This window comes from Heptranchias perlo, chromosome 9, assembly GCF_035084215.1.
Source record: "Heptranchias perlo isolate sHepPer1 chromosome 9, sHepPer1.hap1, whole genome shotgun sequence".
Taxonomy (NCBI): Eukaryota; Metazoa; Chordata; class Chondrichthyes; order Hexanchiformes; family Hexanchidae; genus Heptranchias; species Heptranchias perlo.
The window spans coordinates 16,625,421-16,646,961 of NC_090333.1; the positions used below are offsets into that span (position 1 = coordinate 16,625,421).

The following is a 21,541-nucleotide window of genomic DNA, read 5'->3' on the forward strand; positions in this document are numbered from 1 at the left end:
CCCCCTGCTCCCACACAGCTGTTGATTTTGGCCCAACCACCTGGCAACATCATCTTCCTCCTATCCCTGCTCAGAACCCGTGTTGGGGTAGCTTTTTGTGGCTAGCTGGATGAAGCCATATCAGACAATTGGGTCAGGAAGATCATTAGCAAGAACTGTGCCGTACATTTCAAATGATTCTTGCCCCATGCACAGTCTAGCAGCATTATCCAAACATGAAAAAACGTATTTACGTTTATGTCGCACCTTTGATGTCCTCAGGACATCGCAAAGCATTTCACATGAATTACTTTTGACGTGTAATCACTATTGTCATGTAGGCAAATGCAGCAGGCAATTTGAATGCAGCAATCAGTGATGAGATAAGTGACCAGTTAATCTATATTGGTGGTATTAGCTGAGGGATAAATGTTTACTAGGACACCAGAAGAACTCCCCTGCTTTTCTTCAATTTTTTTTACATCCACCTAAGTAGGCAGGTGGGGAACGTGGTCAGTTTAACATCTCAGCCGAAAGATGTTACTTCTGACAATGCAGGACTCTCAGTACTGCACTAAAATGTCAGCCTAGATTATGTGGTTAAGGCCCAGGAGTGGGGCTTCAGCCCACGACCTCCGAGTCAGAGGCAAGAGTGCGACCACTGAGCCAAGCTGACACATACAGGATTGGTGCTATGCTAGTAGCAAAAATTCAACAGCTTGCTGCTTTGGCAGTCAGAGTGCCGATTCCGGTCAATAGCCAACACCACGCCACTTCAACAGCAGAGAAGAGGCCCGGCAAGGGCGCAACAGAAATGTTCATTTCTTCAATCTTCTGCCCCCAATGGAGCATGAGCGCTCTTGGGGATGGTAATCAGTTCCCTCTGGTGGAACTGGCAAGAGTTCCACTGAGGCCTTTTAAGGCAGTGAATGGCAGAATTCCCAGTGTAGCCCAGGAACTACTCCAAGTTATTCATCCCCTTAGGCAGAAATCAACTATTCCATCCTCCCGGAGCCCAAGAATTTCAGTGCCCAGGTTTCTATATTATCCTGACACTTAAAAACAAATTTCTCAAGGAGAAATTCAAGATGGTATAAGATCTTAACTTTCGGTGATGGCGGAAAAGATCATTTAGTTTGCCCAGCAGACTGACAGGCAGTATTACATCCAAGGTTTATTAGTTTTGCATGTTGATTCAGCTATTTCACGGGAAGTGCTTAATATTTCATTTTTAGAGTTGTAATTACCAGTACAGCAATCCTCATCCCCAGGGTATTCACAAGATACCTATAACTTTGTCTATTGCTGCACATTTATTTGTATTTAGGCAACTGGCTCATAAGACCTATCTGTTCAGGAGTGGCTCAGGCAACAGTCTAAAACTAGTACTTACTATATAGGAGTGCAGATTTCACATCAATTATGATGAATCTCAGTTGGAGCTATAGTAGAAAGCAGCTTTTGTTGGTACCCTTTTTTGAACAGCTGCAGGAAATGTCTTATTGATAGATCATTATACCATCCTTTGAGGATTGGTGTCTCCCTCAAGAAAGGGTTACAAATATGAAAGTTGACAACCATTTCAGTAAGGGGTACATTATATGAGACTTTGATGGGAGCAAGAGTGAGTGTGGGTGAGGGATACAATGTACAGAATATTAATTCCCCAAGTCTTGCATTTTTATTATTAAAAAAATCAGAAATATTTAGAATGCTTGTTGCTCGCAGGTAGTTTGGGTTATGGAGTGAAGTGGTTGTCAACTTTCATATTTGTAACCTAAAACATTTCTAAAGTATTTGGCAAATTTTGTAAATGAGATGTACAATGTAATTCCCACTGTTAATCTATTTACAGGTGCGACTTTGTCCAGTGCTATGGTAAATGCAGGCCTCACTACATTCCAGAAGATAGAAGACACAAATGCAAGAGAGTTAGAGCTGGTATTCAGTCTTCTATCATTTCTTTGTACATACTCGTAGATCGCCCCTGATTTTTCTCACCGTGTGTCCTGTGCACCCCTTATCTTTGTCTCTCTCTCTCTCACTGTATCCCTGACCTCTCTCAGGTGTCGCTTAGGTGTTATAAGCTTTTTATGAGGCATTACAAAATGGAATGTGGGCAATATTGGCACAGCCACATTTAATACCCATCCCTAGTTTCCCTGAGACTATTAAGAGTCAACCAGTTAGTGTGGACTGGAGGCATGTGTAGTCCAGATTAGCTAGGGATGGTAAGTCCCTTTTCCTGAAAGACATTAGAGAACCAGTTGAGTTCTTGTGACAATCCAACAGCTTTCCGGTATCAGTCCACAAATAACCATATTTACTGAATTCAGTTTCAGTAAATGTGGTAATTTACTGAAACTTAGATTTAAGCTCATGGCCTCTGAATTGCTAGTCCAGCAGCATAACCACTACATTACAGTACAGAGTTTTCTTATTGTCCTAAACTTAATGTTTAACAAAAGTCTAGTTTTGCATTGAAAGTTTTTTTTTAATTTAAATTCTGTAAATTCAGGTGCATTGTTCATATTATTATAAAGCCTAGACCTGTGACTTTTATGTCAAGCGAGCAAAATCAAGATTATATTTGGTAGACAAGTTGTACCCCTCAGGCCTGAAGTTCACAAAAATCTCCGTCAAGTTGTGTGATATACATTAGATTTAAGAAAACATTTTTATTTGTCCTTCAGTCAACTTTTTTATTTATGTATTCAAAAAATTATTTTGTAAAGTAAATACTTCAGAGGTAATTTTACAAATTTTTGCTCCTGGTGTGGAGCTTCACACACCAAAGTGCATTACCAGAAATTCGAGCATGTTCTTCCCATAATTTTCTGTCCAGTAAAGTTAATGAAAAGTCATGGAAAATTTGCACCCAAATTTCTGATGTGTGCTTCCAGTGGGTGAAGCTCTGCATGAGCAGCCTAAATTTATGAAATTATCCCTTTCCTTTTCTCTCAAATAATAGTGAAGTGATAATGAATGCATATTTCATGGCTATAATAGATGTTAACATATAAATGTTTTGATCTGCTTAGTATATGTTGTAAAAATATCATGAGTAACATTTTTACACATTGATTCAATTTAAATTGACATGCATTGATTATAATGCAAAAAAATGTATGAAAGTACTACTAACAGAGAATCATAGTCAGTATTATTTTGTAGATTGTGAACAGACACCCTCCGTTTGGAAACCAGATAAGAGAATCTGTTATTCATCTCCCGAAGTATGAGCTCAGTGTTGAACAGGTGATCTTACTTTTGTAATTATTAGTGGTGCAGGATTTCATTTGCACTCATATGGATGAGCAATGATATTTGCAAGAAAGGAGTGATTCCTTAATATACTTGCACTTAATAAAAATAGTAATTATTTATCATTTAAATTCTATATGTAAGCGAAGATTTCCATTATTCGCTATTTACAGTGAAATTATGTGTTCTTTATACATGTTTGTAATTTTGCTGCAAATTTCAAACAGCAGGGAATTTCCCCCACTGAAACTTCTTCATTTGTATTTGTGTGCTTGATTATTAGAAAGTACCTCATGAATTCTTACTTAATTCATTCATTTGCAATATTTTTCTTTTGAAGCTTGCAAGATATTATGCTTCAGTGGCAGAAATTATTGTGACAATTACCTTAACAAATTATGAGCAACTACGGAAAAAGAGAACAGCACCTGACAATCACTATACTTCCCTAATCATTGGAGATGCAGACAACCAAGTTGTTTTCAAACAAAAAATCACGCAAGTATCTAAATGTATTAAGTTTCATAGTGCAGCACCCTCTGGGTGCATGCAAATAGAAATAGTGAATTTTTCACAACATATTTTTCATGTTTAAAATCTCAACCCAGTGTCTCCGTATTCAATCAACATTAGATATCAAAATCATCTTTTGTTTGCCAGAAAACACTCACGAACTTGCTGATACATAGGCAATACTGTTAATTGTATCCATGTGATTTATATCAATTCGTGTTAATTGTATTCAGATGGTGTGTATCAACTGGGGCACTCTAGTATCCATATATAAGTGAGCTTATCCAGGGTGCGGTGTGGGTAATGTGGATCTTTGTGGATAAAGGCTTGGCAGCAACTGAAGACCAGGCTCTAGTATTCTATCCTTCACCACCGAGCTATCCAATTTATAACACATACGCCCATCAATTCCCATTCAAGCAAGCTGTCTTGATTCCACGTTGAATGCTTATTAGACCCATAATCCATTTTCTGCATCAGCTTAAGTTACGAACCCCTCGTGTGGTGACATTAGTAACAAAGATTTAAAATCATTAATCTAATACAGACAAAACTCAATTTTTGGGAAAGCTGGTAACTCAGCATAGTGCTTTCTCCAGAGCCTGAGGATGCCGTCATGGGTGTATTAGAGAGCACCGCACTGTAGTGAGAGAGAATAATGCCACAAGAGGACTGTTAGTGTTTAAATTGTGGGGAAAAATCAAGACAGTTACCCAGATAGTCAGAAGAAAAAGTGGCTTTGAACCTGCACGCTGGTCCTGAACAAATAAATCACATAAAATATTTTACCTGCTTTTATGTTGACACTTTTTTTTATTCGTTCATGGGATGTGGGCTTCGCTGGTGAGGCCAGCATTTATTGCCCATCCCTAATTGCCCTTCAGAAGAAGATGGTGAGCCGCCTTCTTGAACCGCTGCAGTCCGTTGTTAGGAAGGGAGTTCCAGGATTTTGACCCAGCGACAATGAGGGAACGGCGATATATTTCCAAGTCGGGATGGTGTGTGACTTGGAGGGGAACGTGCAGGTGGTGGTGTTCCCATGTACCTGCTGCTCTTGTCCTTCTAAGTGGTAGAGGTCGTGGGTTTGGGAGGTGCTGTCGAAGAAGCCTTGGCGAGTTGCTGCAGTGCATCCTGTGGATGGTACACACTGCAGCCACTATGCACCGGTGGTGAAGGGAGTGTATATTTAGGCTGGTGGATGGGGTGCCAATCAAGCAGGCTGCTTTGTCCTGAATGGTGTCGAGCTTCTTGAGTGTTGTTGGAGCTGCACTCATCCAGGCAAGTGGAGAGTACTCCATCATACTCCTGACTTGTGCCTTGTAGATGGTGGAAAGGCTTTGGGGAGTCAGGAGGTGAGTCACTCGCCACAGAATACCCAGCCTCTGACCTTCTCTTGTAGCCACAGTATTTATATGGCTGGTCCAGTTAAGTTTCTGGTCAATGGTGACCCCCAGGATGTTGATGGTGGGGGATTTGGCGATGGTAATGCTGTTGAATGTCAACGGGTGGTGGTTAGACTCTCTCTTGTTGGAGATGGTCATTGCCTGGCACTTGTCTGGAGCGAATGTTACTTGCCTCTTTTGAGCCCAAGCCTGGATGTTGTCCAGGTCTTGCTGCATGCGGGCTCGGACTGCTTCATTATTTGAGGGGTTGCGAATGGAACTGAACACTGTACAATCATCAGGGAACATCCCCATTTCTGACCTTATGATGGAGGGAAGGTCATTGATGAAGCAGCTGAAGATGGTTGGGCCTAGGACACTGCCCTGAGGAACTCCTGCAGCAATGTCCTGGGGCTGAGATGATTGGCCTCCAACAACCACTACAATCTTCCTTTGTGCTAGGTATGACTCAAGCCACTGGAGAGTTTTCCCCCTGATTCGCATTTTTACTAGGGCTCCTTGGTGCCACACTCCGTCAAATGCTGCCTTGATGTCAAGGGCAGTCACTCTCACCTCACCTCTGGAATTCAGCTCTTTTGTCCATCTTTAGACCAAGGCTGTAATGAGGTCTGGAGCCGAGTGGTCCTGGCGGAACCCAAACTGAGCATTATTGAGCAGGTTATTGGTGAATAAGTGCCGCTTGATAGCACTGTCGACAACACCTTCCATCACTTTGCTGATGATTGAGAGTGGACTGATGGGGCGGTAATTGGCCGGATTGGATTTGTCCTGCTTTTTGTGGACAGGACATACCTGGGCAATTTTCCACATTGTCCGGTAGATGCTAGTGTTGTAGCTGTACTGGAACAGCTTGGCTAGAGGCGCAGCTAGTTCTGGAGCACAAGTCTTCAGCACTACAGCTGGGATTTTGTCGGAGCCCATAGCCCTTGCTGTATCCAGTGCACTCAGCCGTTTATTGGAGTGAATCGAATTGGTTGAAGACTGGTTTCTATGATGGTGGGGATATCGGGAGGAGGCCGAGATGGATCATCCACTCGGCACTTCTGGCTGAAGATGGTTGCAAACACTTCAGCCTTGTCTTTTGCACTCACGTGCTGGGCTCTGCCATCATTGAGGATGGGGATGTTTACAGAGCCTCCTCCTCCCGTTAGCTGTTTAATTGTCCACCACCATTCACGACTGGATGTGGCAGGACTGCAGAGCTTTGATCTGATCCGTTGGTTGTGGAATCACTTAGCTTTGTCTATAGCATGTTGCTTCTGCTGTTTAGCATGCACGTAGTCCTGAGTTGTAGCTTCACCGGGTTGGCACCTCATTTTTAGGTACGCCTGGTGCTGCTCCTGGCATGCTCTTCTACACTCCTCATTGAACCAGGGTTGATCCCCTGGCTTGTTGGTAATGGTGGAGTGAGGAATATGCCAGGCCATGAGGTTACAGATTGTGCTGGAATACAGATCTGCTGCTGATGGCCCACAGCGCCCAGTTTTGAGCTGCTAGATCTGTTCTGAATCTACCCCATTCAGCACGGTGGTAGTGCCACACAACACGTTGGATGGTGTCCTCAGTGCGAAGACGGGACTTCATCTCCACGAGGACTGTGCCGTGGTTACTCCTACCAATACTGTCATGGACAGATGCATTTGCGACAGGTAGATTGGTGAGGACGAGGTCAAGTAAGTTTTTCCCTCATGTTGGTTCGCTCACCACCTGCCGCAGGCCCAGTCTGGCAGCTATGTCCTTCAGGACTCGGCCAACTCGGTCCATAGTGGTGCTACCGAGCCACTCTTGGTGATGGACATTGAAGTCCCCCACCCAGAGTACATTCTGTGCCCTTGCTACCCTCAGTGCTTCCTCCAAGTATCGCTTCTCTGCTGTAGAGTGATTAATGGACTGGATTGGCCTGTTCGTGGTCTGAGCATGGGTCTCATATTTATCTTCTTAACTGGGGTACTGCACATGCTGCTGGAAGGACATGAAGTGGGAAAGGGAAAAAATATTAAATTACTTGAAAAATAAAACCCAAAATTATTTTGTTTCCATGGAACACTGAGGCCAACTGTAGAACCCATAATACTGCCCTGATTAATATCAGCAAAATTAACAGACACCAGCAACAGTGTTCTGGCAGGGCCCCTCTGACACCACTGGAGCCCAACCCAATTTCCTTGACTGGGGGTCATTTAGTTTGCAGGGCAGGCTCCTAGTGGGATCATCACCGTCAAGAGGCAGCCCAACCTGCAGAAAAGGGAAACTCTATCAATGCTGCAGTGTGACCAGATAAGCTGGGAGCACCACTAAAGGGGCTGAAGCACCTCAAAGATGAAAATAGATGTGCCACTGAAGGCCCCGGAAAAGACTGGGGCCTTCAGCGGGTAAATTCTTGGGGTGGAATTGAGGGAGAGGAGGCTTCCAGACAGCCCTCTTCTTCCTTAGGCGATTACCGCATTTTCCCGGGGCCGACCCCACCTTCCCAATGGCAGCCTTGGGAAACAGCGGAAAAATGGGCCCAGACCCACAGTACTATTTATATGCAGCAGGTAGGGGAAGAGCAGCCAGCGGCAGTTTTAGCAGGGTTGGGGGGAGGTAGATGCAGGTCAGACGTTGAGATGGCGATAGGCCTCGCCGCCCAAAAAGCCCCTTATTCTTCGCTGATGTGTCACCCAATTTTAGGCGGGATAGTGGAGGAGAATCCTTTCTCAGAAATGAAACATAGAATTACCCACTAAGCCATCAGTGTGCTAACCCTGATTTTTTTTTAAATTAGGGATTCAGCTCTGCTTAAATCAGGAAGCTGGTCAAAGAAAATTGAAGTTAAAAGAGCCCTTAAAGGTGAAGAATTAAGTGTTAATCTTATCAGTTCTGACTATGGTAAGTCAAGTTTATGTTGTTATAGTGTGGTCTTAATTCATTTATATTTTAAGAAAGGCAATTTAGGCAACTGGGGAAATTAGAGAACACCAGTCCCTTTCAGAGAATTTTCAACCAGAACCAACTGTGATCTTTCCTTCTTTTGTGAAAAAAAACAGCTGTTTTTTCATACAATACCCAACATTGTGAATCATTACATGGAGCAGAACACTGGCACTGTACGTTGCTACCTACAGTAATAAATTTTTCTCCAACTATTCTTCAGATCAATTATTCCTTTGTTTTTTTGTTTTGAATTACTGCTGCAGGGGGTGGGGAACCAGGACGTAGCAGCAGAGAGGAGAGACGAGTTCGAACAAGTGATTGGGAATGAAGTTCCAGAAAGTAAACTTTGAAGACACAATCCTGTTATCAGGATTATCCTGTCCTCAGAGAGGACAGACAAGGTGCATAGAAAACTAGGAGGGGCAAAAAGCAACAGAATGAAGAATAGTGTAGAAAGAGCAGGAATTAGATGGGGGGAGAAATGCAAAGCAGACTAGGAAGGTGTTGGAATGCACGTATGTTAATGCAAGGAGTGTTACAAATAAGGCTGATGAGCTGCAGGCACAAGTTGCCACATGGGGTTATGATATAGTGACTATAACGTGGACCTGGCTTAAACATAGGCAGGAATGGGAACTAAACATTCCTGGCAACAATGTATTCAGGAGGGATAGGGAAGAAATAAAGAAAGGAGAGGATGTTAGTATTGAGTAAGAATAATATTATAGTTCTACAGAGGAACGATATACTAGAAGGTTCAAAGACTGAATCTATTTGGCTGGAGTTAAGGAACGGAAAAAGAGCTATAACATTGCTGGGTGTTTACTATAGACCCCCAAATAGTGAGAAGGAGATAGAAGAGAAAATCTGTAGGCAAATTTCAGAGAAATGTAAAAATAATAGAGCAGTAATAGTAGGGGACTTCAATTACCCTAATATGGACTGGGTAAAAAACAGTGTAAAGGGCAAGGAGAACATCTGGGTAATAGTGATTATAATATAATTAGGTTTAAAGTAGTTATGGAAAATCAAAGGTGAAAATACCCAACTGGAAGAAAGCCAATTTCAGTGATTTGAGAAGTGACCTTGTACAGTTGGACAGGAAACGAAGGTTGGCCAAGAAAACAGTAAATGAGTAATGGCAGGCCTTCAAGGCGGAGATAGTGGCACAATCCTTGATTTCCCCCTTTAAGCAGTATAGTGGAGGAATATCCAGCTCTTTCTCAGGGTGTCTAGGTGGATCTCCCCCCCTCTCTTCCCTCACAAAGGACTGGAATCAATGTGATGAAGATGGAGAGACCAGTCTAGACCAAAATCCAAATTTTATTAGGCATAGTAATGACCTTATTGGGGCTGCAAAACAATAAAACATAGTAGGTGCCATTTCATTTATTTTGATAAACATGCCATAATTAACTAAGCATTGTGATGCTCAAAATCAAGGGTAGGAACATAACTGTTCATTCACAAAGCTATTTTACTTGTCGTACATTGGAAAACAAGTGAAGCCAAACATATCTCAACGAATTACCATGGGGGAAGAATTCTCTGATCACTATATGTAGCAATGCCTTAAATGAATTACTTTTGAATACAAAGAGCAACTTTTCTCTCCCCACTACCATGATCTCATCTGGTGTAAGAATATGGTTTAAAACAAGCATAGAAAATAGGAGGGCAAAGGTTCACATCTCTGTGAGGAAAATAACTTACAGAAACCCAAGAGGTCATTGAAAGAGTGCTGAGACATTAGAATAGGGAAAAACAGTAAGATTAAAGAGACAGGTTGTCCTAACCGACTATAAACATACTAAGACCTGATAATGGTAAAAGGCTATGTAAACACGAAGATATTAAAGAGTCCTTGGTGGTTTCTGAGAGCCAGCAAAGTAGGAACGGGAGATAAGACCCTATGGTGCTTACGTACAGAACAATGCAGCCGAATAGTATAAAGATAGGGCATGCTCCCTCCCAAAAGCTAGACCTCTCAAGAGGGGTTGGTCGGAAGTCCATTGCCACAGGCAGTCTGCAAAGACTAAGTCTGATCAACTTGGGATCGGCGGACAGATCAGGTTGTATTGATTACTTGTCATTAATGTAATCTGTAAACAGTTGTATTATAACTATAATACTGTTGAATGTAATATTGAAGACAACTGTACTGCAACTCTATTGTAAGTCAATCTGTTAAACTAGCTTGGGCTAGGATTAACAACTCATAATTGTGACAGTAACAGGAGAAATCTGCTAACATCTGAGTTGCTAGTGAGGCATTACATTTGTGTCCTCATCACACAAAGTTCTGTATTCCCACAACCCCATACATACCCCAGTGAGTTGACTTCAAGATTTTCATCCATGCTTCCAAATCCTTCCAGAGCTTTGCCTCACTCTAACTTAGCAACCTCCTCCAATTTTATGTTTCTGCTGCCTCCGCTCTTTTGTTTGTTCCTATTCCCTCGACACCATCACTGGTGGACACTATGGGCTCGATTTTACCAGCGGGTTCCGGGTGCGTTCCCGGCGGGGGGGGTGTCGAAAATCCCGATATCCAGGTGCGTCACCGGATCGCGCCTCGATCCCGGCCACTTCCGGGTTCCACGCTGACGTGCGGGGCTGCGTGCGCAGGCCCCGCTGGTGGGAATCCTGCAGGCAATTAAAGCCAGCGGGATGCCACTTGAGTGTATTTACCTTGCTTGAGGTCATTAAATGACCTGATTCAGCTGTCTTAATAGGAAGTGTGGGATTTTACCTTCAACCGAGACTGTTTCACACACTGGGGGAAACAGTCTCACTCCAACCGGACGTGTTGCAGCCAGCAGCCTGTGGCAGCTGCCAAGGTGCACTCCACAGGGCGGGGGGGAGACCCCTCACCCACGCAGGAGGCCACTCCGTCACATAGGGCAACGCCTGCCCTCCACCACCCCCCTCCAAGCCAGAGGGAACCCCGACGTGGAACCGCAGCCCCAGTGCGAGGAAACACCTACCTACCGTGCACAACCCCTCAGACCAACACCTGCCAGATGGGGGCCGCTTCGACATCCTCGGAGGACGAACAGCATCACCAGCCCCAGCAGCCTCACAGTCCACGCCGTCCGCCTCATCGACGTGGAGCCCCCCAACACGTTGCTGCGGCACACCCACCTGCACAGCAGGAGGGAGGGCAACCGCAGAGAGAGCTGCGTCGCAGGAGGCACTACCCTCCGCAGAGAGTCTACAGACCGAGGCTCAGCTTCATGGACCTCTCTGAGCAGCAGTGCATACGGAGGCTCAGAGTCACTCGCCAGGTAGTCGCCGACATCCGCAGCCTCCTTAATGACGAGCTGCTCCCGGATGGACCAAGCAGCATCTTCTTACCCGTCGCCGTCAAAGTCACCACTGCCCTCAACTTCTTCGCCTCCGGATCCTTCCAGGGTGCCGCGGGGGACATCACCGGGGTCTCTCAGTCGTCTGCACACAAGTGCATAAGGCAGGTCACCGATGGGCTGTTCCGCAGGGCCTCGACCTACATCAACTTCGCCATGGATGAGCGCAGCCAGATGGAGAGGGCGGTGGGATTCCATGATGTGGCTGGCTTCCCACGGGTGCAGGGTGTAATCAATTGCACCCACATAGCAATACGGGCACCTCCACATGAGCCAGGGCTGTTCATCAACAGGAAAGGGTATCACTCCATGAACGCCCAGCGCATTTGTGACCACCGCCAGAGATTCCTACACGTGTGCGCCAGATACCCTGGCAGCTGCCACGATGCCTTCGTCCTCGGGGAGTACACCGTCCCGCCCCTCTTCCACGCACCCAACACCGGCAACGGCTGGCTCCTCGGCGACAAGGGATATCCCCTGCACACGTGGCTAATGACACCTCTGAGGCACCCCATTACCGAGCCGCATCGTCGATATAATGACAGCCACATTGCTACCAGGTCTACAATTGAGCAGGCCAGAGGGCTGCTCAAGATCCGCTTCAGGTGCCTTGATCGTTCCGGGGGAGCACTCCAATACACGCCACTCCGAGTGGGATGAATTATAGTTGTCTGCTGTGCCCTGCACAACATGGCACTACAGAGAGGGGTGCCGCTGGAGGAGGCCCCATGCACACCCGCCACCCACATTGAGGACGACAATGAGGAGGAAGAAGAGGAGTACGAGCGAGAGGAGGAGGAACGACCCATGGCCCGAACACCGGCTCACCTGTGTGCTCGTCAGGCCAGGGAGGCACTCATATGCCAACGGTTCTCCTAACATCACACTGTGTGAGGCGTTCACATGTCATAACGTGCGCAGACGAGGGTCCACACAGGCTCCCTCCACAGAAGAGTGGTGCCTGTACACCTGCACCCACTGTATTATGCCCAATGGGTGGGACGGGGTGGTCGTCGTGATGATAAGGCGCACGGAAGGGACATATTGCACAAGCCGCAGAATTATGGACAAGAGGTGGCAGCATTGGTGAGAAAAAGTGACTTTATTTCGTGTTGCCATTCAAAGACTGGAAATAAAAAGATAACAAATAGACAAACACCCTGGTGCAATCCCTGTGTGCTCACGGAACTTTGGGTTCTCATTTCCTGGTACCCCTACGTGGTGGTACCCCTGTGGCTCCAGCAGAGGTGGTGGCAGGTTGCTCCTGTTCGTGCCCTGACCTGGTAGATGCTTTGGGCCGACGCCCCCTGTGTTTCGGTGCCCGTGAGGGCACCTCCACAGCCTTCCAGGCTGCAACCGGGGACATCCCCGGTGTGTCTCAGTCGTCTGCGCAGATGAGCCCTGCAAATACACCGACACCCACTCTGCAGTGACACACTGGGTGGCATCAGTGGTGGGTCCTCATAGGGATACCGAGGAGCGGGCATTATTGCACAAACCGGACAGGATTCGCGAAGACATGGCACTAGTGGAGCCAATATAATGTGTGATGTGAGTTGTTATTTAATTCAATAGAAGTACGAACCATGACAGACCCTCAAACACCCTTGTGCATCCCCTTCATGCTCACGGCACGTTTGCCTTACGCTGCCTACTGCACATATGTGATGCATGCCCTGTGGCTGCAGCACAGGTGGTGGCAGGTTGAGTGAGGCTGGCCGTGAGAGAGATGCACGAGAGGGTGAGTATGAGATAGAGCCATGAGATTGTATGAGGATTGGGTTGCGTGGTAGTGGCGGGGTGAGTACTCGCGAGGTGAGTAGGTGCAGGTAAGATGAGGATGATGTTTGAGTGGGTATGAAGGGTGATGTGACAGAGTAGTGTTGGCAGTGCCGAAGGAGATGTGGGGTGGGGGCAGTGATGTGGCAGGCGGAGTGTAGGGGAAAAACTACGTGTTCTCACTGTGGCTGACCTACTGAGGTCATTGGTGCGCCACCTGCACTGTATGCAGGTGGGCGATATGTTGGTGGCGCAGCTCACCCCCTCTGCCACCTCGGACCAGGCCTTCTTGGTGGCAGAGGCAGGCCGCTTCCTCCCGGCCGCTGGGGGGGATGATCTGTGTCCTCCCCCTCCTCCTCACCCCATCTAATGATACCTGGGGTGAGGCATCATTAAACTGGGAGCAGCCTTCCCCCTGGGCTGCTCCATGCTGTAATTTTTACTTTTTGTGGCAGCATCTGTCAGTGGAGGACTGCCCCTTTAAATAGAGCGCCTCCAGCTGACAGATCTTACTGCGCATGCGCAGCCCGCCCGACGCACAGATCAGCAGCGGGGAACCCGGAGGAGCAGGTAAGTGGATCCAATTAGTGGATTGCCTGCTGCGATCGCGCGGGCAACCCACTGATTTCACCGGGCGCGTTTGGTACGTGCCCGCAGGCCTACCCGCCGGGAACCCGCACCCCTGGTAAAATCGGGCCCTATGCTCCTGTCCCTTGGAGCTTCCTCCTGATTTGCCTCCGCCTTACTACTTCTCTCTCGCTTTCAAAAAGCTCCACAAAATCCTTCCCTTCAATTGTGCTTTCAAAAAACCACCATAGCCCTCAACATTCATTCTTTTCCCTTCTGCTGAGCATTGATTGTTTTTCCTCCTCAACTTAAAGTGCTTTGAAACATTCTCCTATATGCGAGGAGAGCTGTGGAAATGTAAGTTGCTGTTGTACAATTGACCTAGGTGCCTCTTAGAAAGGAGAGATTTAGCCAGGGTTTCCTGCAATTGATCACTACCCAGTGACCTCAGCTAGAAATTAACTTGAATGGACATCAATGAGGACAGAATCTGGCTTGGCTGTGATGCCCCTTCACAGTCGACTAACTCACCAGAGTGCAATATCAAACATGGGCAAGGAAACCTCCCACTGATTACCACCTACCGCCCTCCCTCAGCTGACGAATCAGTCCTCCTCCATGTTGAGCACCACTTGGAGGAAGCACTGAGGGTAGCAAGGGCACAGAATGTACTCTGGGTGGGGGACTTCAATGTCCATCACCAAGAGTGGCTTGGTAGCACCACTACTGACCGAGCTGGCCGAGTCCTGAAGGACATAGCTGCCAGACTGGGCCAGCGGCAGGTGGTGAGCGAACCAACACGAGGGAAAAACTTACTTGACCTCGTCGTCACCAATCTACCTGTCACAAATGCATCTGTCCATGACAGTATTGGTAGGAGTGACCACCGCACAGTCCTCGTGGAGACGAAGTCCCGTCTTCGCACTGAGGGCACCATCCAACGTGTTGTGTGGCACTATCACCGTGCTAAATGGGATAGATTCAGAACAGATCTAGCAGCTCAAAACTGGGCATCCATGAGGTGCTGCAGGCCATCAGCAGCAGCAGAATTGTATTCCAGCACAATCTGTAACCTCATGGCCCGGCATATTCCTCACTCTACCATTACCAACAAGCCAGGGGATCAACCCTGGTTCAATGAGGAGTGTAGAGGAGCATGCCAGGAGCAGCACCAGGCGTACCTAAAAATGAGGTGCCAACCTGGTGAAGCTACAACTCTACTACATGCATGCTAAACAGCGGAAGCAACATACTGTCGACAGAGCTAAGCCAATTCCACAATCAACGGATCAGATCAAAGCTCTGCAGTCCTGCCACATCCAGTCGTGAATGGTGGTGGACAATTAAACAACTAACGGAAGGAGGAGGCTCTGTAAACATCCCCATCCTCAATGATGGCAGAGCCCAGCATGTGAGTGCAAAAGACAAGGCTGAAGTGTTTGCAACCATCTTCAGCCAGAAGTGCCGAGTCGATGATCCATCTCTGCCTCCTCCCGATATCCCCACCATCACAGAAGCCAGTCTTCAGCCAATTCGATTCACTCCACGTGATATCAAGAAACGGCTGAGTGCACTGGATACAGCAAAGGCTAAGGGCCCCGACAACATCCCGGCTGTAATGCTGAAGACTTGTGCTCCAGAACTAGCTGCATCTCTAGCCAAGCTGTTCCAGTACAGATGCAACACTGGCATCTACCCGACAATCGCCCAGGTATGTCCTGTCCACAAAAAGCAGGACAAATCCAATCCGGCCAATTACCACTCCATCAGTCTACTCTCAATCATCAGCAAAGTGATGGAAGGTGTCGTCGACAGTGCTATCAAGCGGCACTTATTCACCAATAACCTGCTCACCGATGCTCAGTTTGGGTTCCGCCAGGACCACTCGGCTCCAGACGTCATTACAGCCTTCGTCTAAAGATGGACAAAAGAGCTGAATTCCAGAGGTGAGGTGAGAGTGACTGCCCTTGACATCAAGGCAGCATTAGAAGGAGTGTGGCACCAAGGAGCCCTAGTAAAATTGAAGTCAATGAGAATCAGGGGGAAAACTCTCCAGTGGCTGGAGTCATACCTAGCACAAAGGAAGATGGTAGTGGTTGTTGGAGGCCAATCATCTCAGCCCCAGGACATTGCTGCAGGAATTCCTCAGGGCAGTGTCCTAGGCCCAACCATCTTCAGCTGCTTCATCAATGACCTTCCTTCCATCATAAGGTCAGAAGTGGGGATGTTCCCTGATGATTGCACAGTGTTCAGTCCCATTCGCAACCCCTCAGATAATGAAGCAGTCCCTGCCCACATGCAGCAAGACCTGGACAACATCCAGGCTTGGGCTGATAAGTGGCAAGTAACATTCGCACCAGACAAGTGCCAGGCAATGACCATCTCCAACAAGAGAGAGGCTAACCACCTCCCCTTGACATTCAACAGCATTACCTTCGCCGAATCCCCCACCATCAACATCCTTGTGGTCACCATTGACCAGAAACTTAACTGGACCAGCCATATAAATACTGTGGCTAAAAGAGCAGGTCAGAGGCTGGGTATTCTGTGGCGAGTGACTCACCTCCTGACTCCCCAAAGCCTTTCCACCATCTACAAGGCACAAGTCAGGAGTATGATGGAATACTCTCCACTTGCCTGGATGAGTGCAGCTCCAACAACACTCAAGAAGCTCGACACCATCCAGGACAAAGCAGCCCGCTTGATTGGCACCCCATCCACCACCCTAAACATTCACTCCCTTCACCACCGGCGCACTGTGGCTCAGTGTGTACCATCCACAGGATACACTGCAGCAACTCGCCAAGGCTTCTTCGACAGCACCTCCCAAACCCGCGACCTCTACCACCAAGAGCAGCAGGCGCGTGGGAACAACACCACCTGCACGTTCCCCTCCAAGTCACACACCATCCCGACTTGGGAAATATATCGCCGTTCCTTCATCGTCGCTGGGTCAAAATCCTGGAACTCCCTTCCTAACAGCACTGTGGGAGAACCTTCATCACACGGACTGCAGCGGTTCAAGAAGGCGGCTCACCACCACCTTCTCAAGGGCAATTAGGGATGGGCAATAAATGCTGGCCTCGCCAGCGACGCCCACACCCATGAACGAATAATAAAAAAAATCAAGACTTGCACATGAACAATGGTGACTTGGGCAAGGTAATGTCCTACCAGCAACCCAGTGCCCATGAAACCATAATACATCAAAAAGCAAACACCTTTAAGGGAGAAGGGGCTGGGAGAAAATTGGCAAGAAAAAGGTTAAAAATTAAGAAAGACTTGTTGAAAAAAACTAAAGCACATCGATGACTCAGTTAGTAAAGCCAGCGTGTGTAGCTGAGCGATAGAGAATGGAAGGTATAGGTTCAATTTCTGGTCAGTGCTGAGTTTACTAATCTCAGTCAGGGTAGGAGCGCAATATTTGACCTCAGTGGCCCTGAGATAACCAGCGCTCCTGTTCCTGATCACTTTACATAACCCTTGCTGGAAAGTACATGTAGACAATCGAGCTCAGCTGTAATGTGCTGTCGGTTGAATATCCTGCTAACCCATATTTTCTAGGCTTACACATGAGAATGCTCACTTGAGCAAGATCCTGCAGGGCATCAAACACCTGTGCAACCATTGCTTGAGAAACAGAGGAGCAAAGAGCAGAGTTAGCAAAAAAAAAAATGGGATGCCAAGTAGTTAAGAAGCATAATGTTATCTCCGTCAACTGTAGGCATGTCCTGTACATTCCATGTGGTATTTCCTCGTACCTTTTATTTGTGCTCAACAGAAAAGTCAAATTTCATAGGTAAGCTCATTCTATGAGCCAAGCTTTGGTTTTCAGCACAAAGTTCCTGGGATAATGATGGCAAGATTGAAAAGTGAATCCTTCTTCCTCATCTCAGTCTTAAATGGCCGACCCCTTATCCTGCAACTATGCCCCCTAATAGACTCTCCAGCCATGGAAAACAACCCCTCAGCATCTACCCTGTCAAGCCTCCTCATAATCTTATATGTTTCAATTAGATCACCTCTCATTCTTGTTCTTATATTAATATGTTCTTATGTTCTTACTCCGTAGATTCAGGGAGCTTCTGGCTACAGAATTGCCAACCATAAAAACAACCTGAATACAGGGGATGGCTTGTATACTTTCTTAATTGGCAGCAATACATCTGGGCCCATAAATTCTCAGGGTACGGACCTAGCGGTTATGCCAGGATCGTGCCTGCTGTAGTTTGCAGAGTCAGTGGGAGGGTACCTAATTTGCATGTGTCAGGCAGGTGCAAACACCACCCCGTGCAGTTGGAAAATCCGGTGCTTGCCCTTACGTGATGGGGGTGGGGCAGTGTTTCCCTGGCCCCCTGTTTGCCTGGCTTGGATTCCCCCCTGGTGGGGCCCAGTTCAGCCATCGAGAGGCTGCTATGCTTAAATTCACTGAGTGTACCCATCTCCAGTAGTATGCTGTGTTAGTATTTGCTTTTTCACAGTATTAACAAATTTCTAGTCAAGTTTCTTTTTTTTTTTACATTTTCCATCTAGTTGGGCTGGACATTCAGCAAAAGTATACAGCCTTTTACTCAGGACCAAAGAGATTTGGAACTCACCTTATTGATGGCAAACGTAATGTACCGCACACACAATCAGCAAAGCAGAATAGCACAGAAAATTCATCAACGGTTTCCACTATAAATGCAATTAAAGGTACATTTTTGAATTAATTCTTGCAGCAAATGTAAAAAAAATTATTTGAATCATGAAAGCCTGTTAAAGGAAAGATAAAGGTATGTGTGCGTTTGTTTGTTTTGGTGGGGAGGGGGTTGAGAGAAGGATGTTTTTTGGCAGGAAGTGATTCCTTAAAGGTATAATAATTGCCAGTGTTCGGAACAGATAACATGTCCTCCTAATTGGAACGTTGCAGCTGCCTAAGACATAGCTAAATTCTCCTCTCTGCCCAGAGGAATCTGGAGCTGTGCTCATAAAAGTCCTGAAAATGCTGAGACAGAAAGCAGAGGGAGAACGGTTTTGATAGAGTGTAAATAAAGAGAAACTATTTCCAGTGGCAGAAGGGTCGGTAACCAGAGGACACAGATTTAAGGTGATTGGCAAAAGAACCAGAGGCAACGTGAGGAAAAAATTTTTTACGCAGTGAGTTGTGATCTGGAATGCACTGCCTGAAAGGGTGGTGGAAACTGGTTCAACAGTAACTTTCAAAAGGGAATTAGATAAATACTTGAAGGGAAAAATTTATAGGGCTATGGAAAAAGAGCAGGGAAGTGGGACTAATTGGGTAGCTTTACCAAAGAGCCGGCACAGGCACGATGGACCAAATGGCCTTCTTCCACGTTGTATCATTCTGTGATGCTATGAAATCCATGCTGACTGTCACTTCCTCACAATTCCAGTAACTTCCTCACAATTGATGCTAAACTGACAGGTCTGTAGTTCGGTGGTTCCCCCCACCCCCCTTAAATAATGGAGTGATATTTGCAATTTTTCAATCCATGGGCACAATTCCTGCTACGAGGTGGTGCATGAGAGGTCGAGCAGCTGGCGTTAGATAGCCAGAGTGGAAGAGGCACAGAGTTTGTAATTTTGCTGTTTTATAGCGTTAACCCCTTTTAATAGTTTTCTCAGTCTTGCTTCTGAGACTGACGGCAAAGTTGTGAACATTTTCTGTTTTTGTTATGTTGACTGGTCACTGCTAACCACATCATTGGTTAGCACAAACCAATCAGAGAGCAAAAAGGGATTCTGCAATGCTGCAATCATTCATACAGACAAAACATTTTAATAATAAAATGTCAGCACATCACAACATAATTTCAGGGAATAATCTTCAAATCAATATGGTATCTTAAAAATCTTAAAGATGCAGTGTTTTGCAAACTTCTTAGACAAGCTTTTGACATTCGAAGATAAATTTCATACCAAGCTTCCTTGTCTCCATTGTATCTTACATTGTAAATACAGGATTTACCAGTGAGCTCAACTACACAGAACTTGGAAAAAGACTCTGTAATCATTACTGCAAGAATAAAGACAAATGTGGTCATGAATGTTGTAAGTGCTAATAGACATTGGTAGTTTATTTAACTATTGAACATATATTTAGTTAAATATTCCAGCACATATCCACTTCTGATACAGTGGGTGTATCAGGAGTGGATACACTCATTGTAACAGGAGTGTACAGTGCCTGTACATTCCTGAAATGTACAGGAATTTCATGTACATGAAATGTACGTTACTATTTTAACCCTGTCCACACAGGAGATTTGCCTGCCAAGGTCCTGCTCTCTTCCCACAGCCTTCGATTTTAACCTGTTCTTCTGAGCAAGCGAGAAGAACACCTGCTGGAAACTGGCGGGGTCCTTCTTTAAATATGCAGATTAGGCTCCAATGATGTCTATTTTAACCAGAGGCCTGCACGGAGAAGCCTTTGTGGCTTCCCCATCAGGCCAACCTACTGGGAAGAAGAATTGTTGCCGAAAGAAGCCCAAAATGTTAAGTCTTTTAATTTTTTCTTTACTTTTTTTGTAGAGCCATGAGCAGGAGGAATGTTTTGGCCTCCCCTGCCTTGGGTTTCTTCCCCTCCCCCTGATCGCGAGGCCCTCTGGAAACCCCTTCCCCGCAACTCACCCGAGTGCCGTTCCTTTGGTTCCCAGTCTCCTTCTACCTGATACTGCACTCCCCCCCAGCCAACTGCCACTTCCCACCAGATTTGGGGGGAACCTGACTAAGGCTATGTCGATGAGGCCCAGGTGTTAAAATCTCCTGGGCTCATGCTACCAATGTCAGGACAATTTGCTGCTACCTCAGCCCCCCGCCCGCTCAACTTCCGCCCCAACTTAATATCGGGGCTATCTTTTCAAGGACCTCTGCTATTTCTTCTCCCATTTCACTCAGGATCCTCGAATATATCCCATCAGGTCCCATCACTTTGTCCTCCTTTCTAATATTCGATGCACCTGTACCTGTGATTATATTTCCTACCGCAAGGTATTTCTTGTAGGTAAATTTGGTGTAGCAGTTGTGCGGAGCTGTATTACAACACAAGCAACAACAACAAAAATGACCTCCTATCTCAGTGATCTTAAAAGCAGAAATGAAACTTCATCAGCTCCATTAGTTAAACGACTAAAGGTAACTTTTCTGTGGCATCATAAAGTTTCAAAGACTATTGCTTTATAAAGATCTAAATAGTTAAAAGATTGCAATTTGTTTTCCTTTTCATAGATACAGATGTTAAATGAATCACGGGCAGTAAATCTTCAACAGTTTGCTTACACGGCAAAACCTCCATTATCAACATTACCTAGGTAATGAGATACTTATAGTAAATATAAAGTCATTTATTGCACTTGACATTAAAATTAAACTTTATCACGTTACATTTTTCATATTCAATTACTTTCAAGGTATTATGAAACAAAACCTGGTCCAGCAGCTCAAGCACAAAACTGGGATCATTTAAACGACTGTGTAAGAAGTCACCAACAACGACAGGCAGAATATTATGATGAAGGTGGGTTAGTGATAATAGAAAGAATTTTCTTTTTTTATGCTGCTAGCACTATCCCCAGTGCCATTCTATATGTCCAAGAAAGGGATTTAAGTTTTAGTGTTGTAATTAACAGCCAGTCTGGACTATTCTGCACTTGATCTTGAAGCTTTTGCTTGGAATTAACTTGTTTGTATGAGGGTTATTTGAGCACTATTTTAACAAAGGCATTGGTCTGTTTATTTTAAGTGGGTTAGTACCTC

General features: G+C 45.9%; 1 protein-coding gene across 1 annotated transcript in view; it reads left to right on the top strand.

The window, feature by feature from the left end:
* The window catches only part of hfm1 (helicase for meiosis 1), a 91,943-nt gene that overhangs the window by 61,936 nt on the left and 8,466 nt on the right, over positions 1–21,541 (top strand). The window contains exons 23-31 of the mRNA XM_067989575.1: positions 1,835–1,920; positions 3,154–3,237; positions 3,584–3,741; positions 7,924–8,027; positions 18,317–18,478; positions 19,748–19,837; positions 20,790–20,920; positions 21,014–21,096; positions 21,196–21,302. Of these exons, the coding sequence (XP_067845676.1) occupies positions 1,835–1,920; positions 3,154–3,237; positions 3,584–3,741; positions 7,924–8,027; positions 18,317–18,478; positions 19,748–19,837; positions 20,790–20,920; positions 21,014–21,096; positions 21,196–21,302 (1,005 nt within the window). The remainder of the gene's footprint in view (positions 1–1,834; positions 1,921–3,153; positions 3,238–3,583; positions 3,742–7,923; positions 8,028–18,316; positions 18,479–19,747; positions 19,838–20,789; positions 20,921–21,013; positions 21,097–21,195; positions 21,303–21,541) is intronic.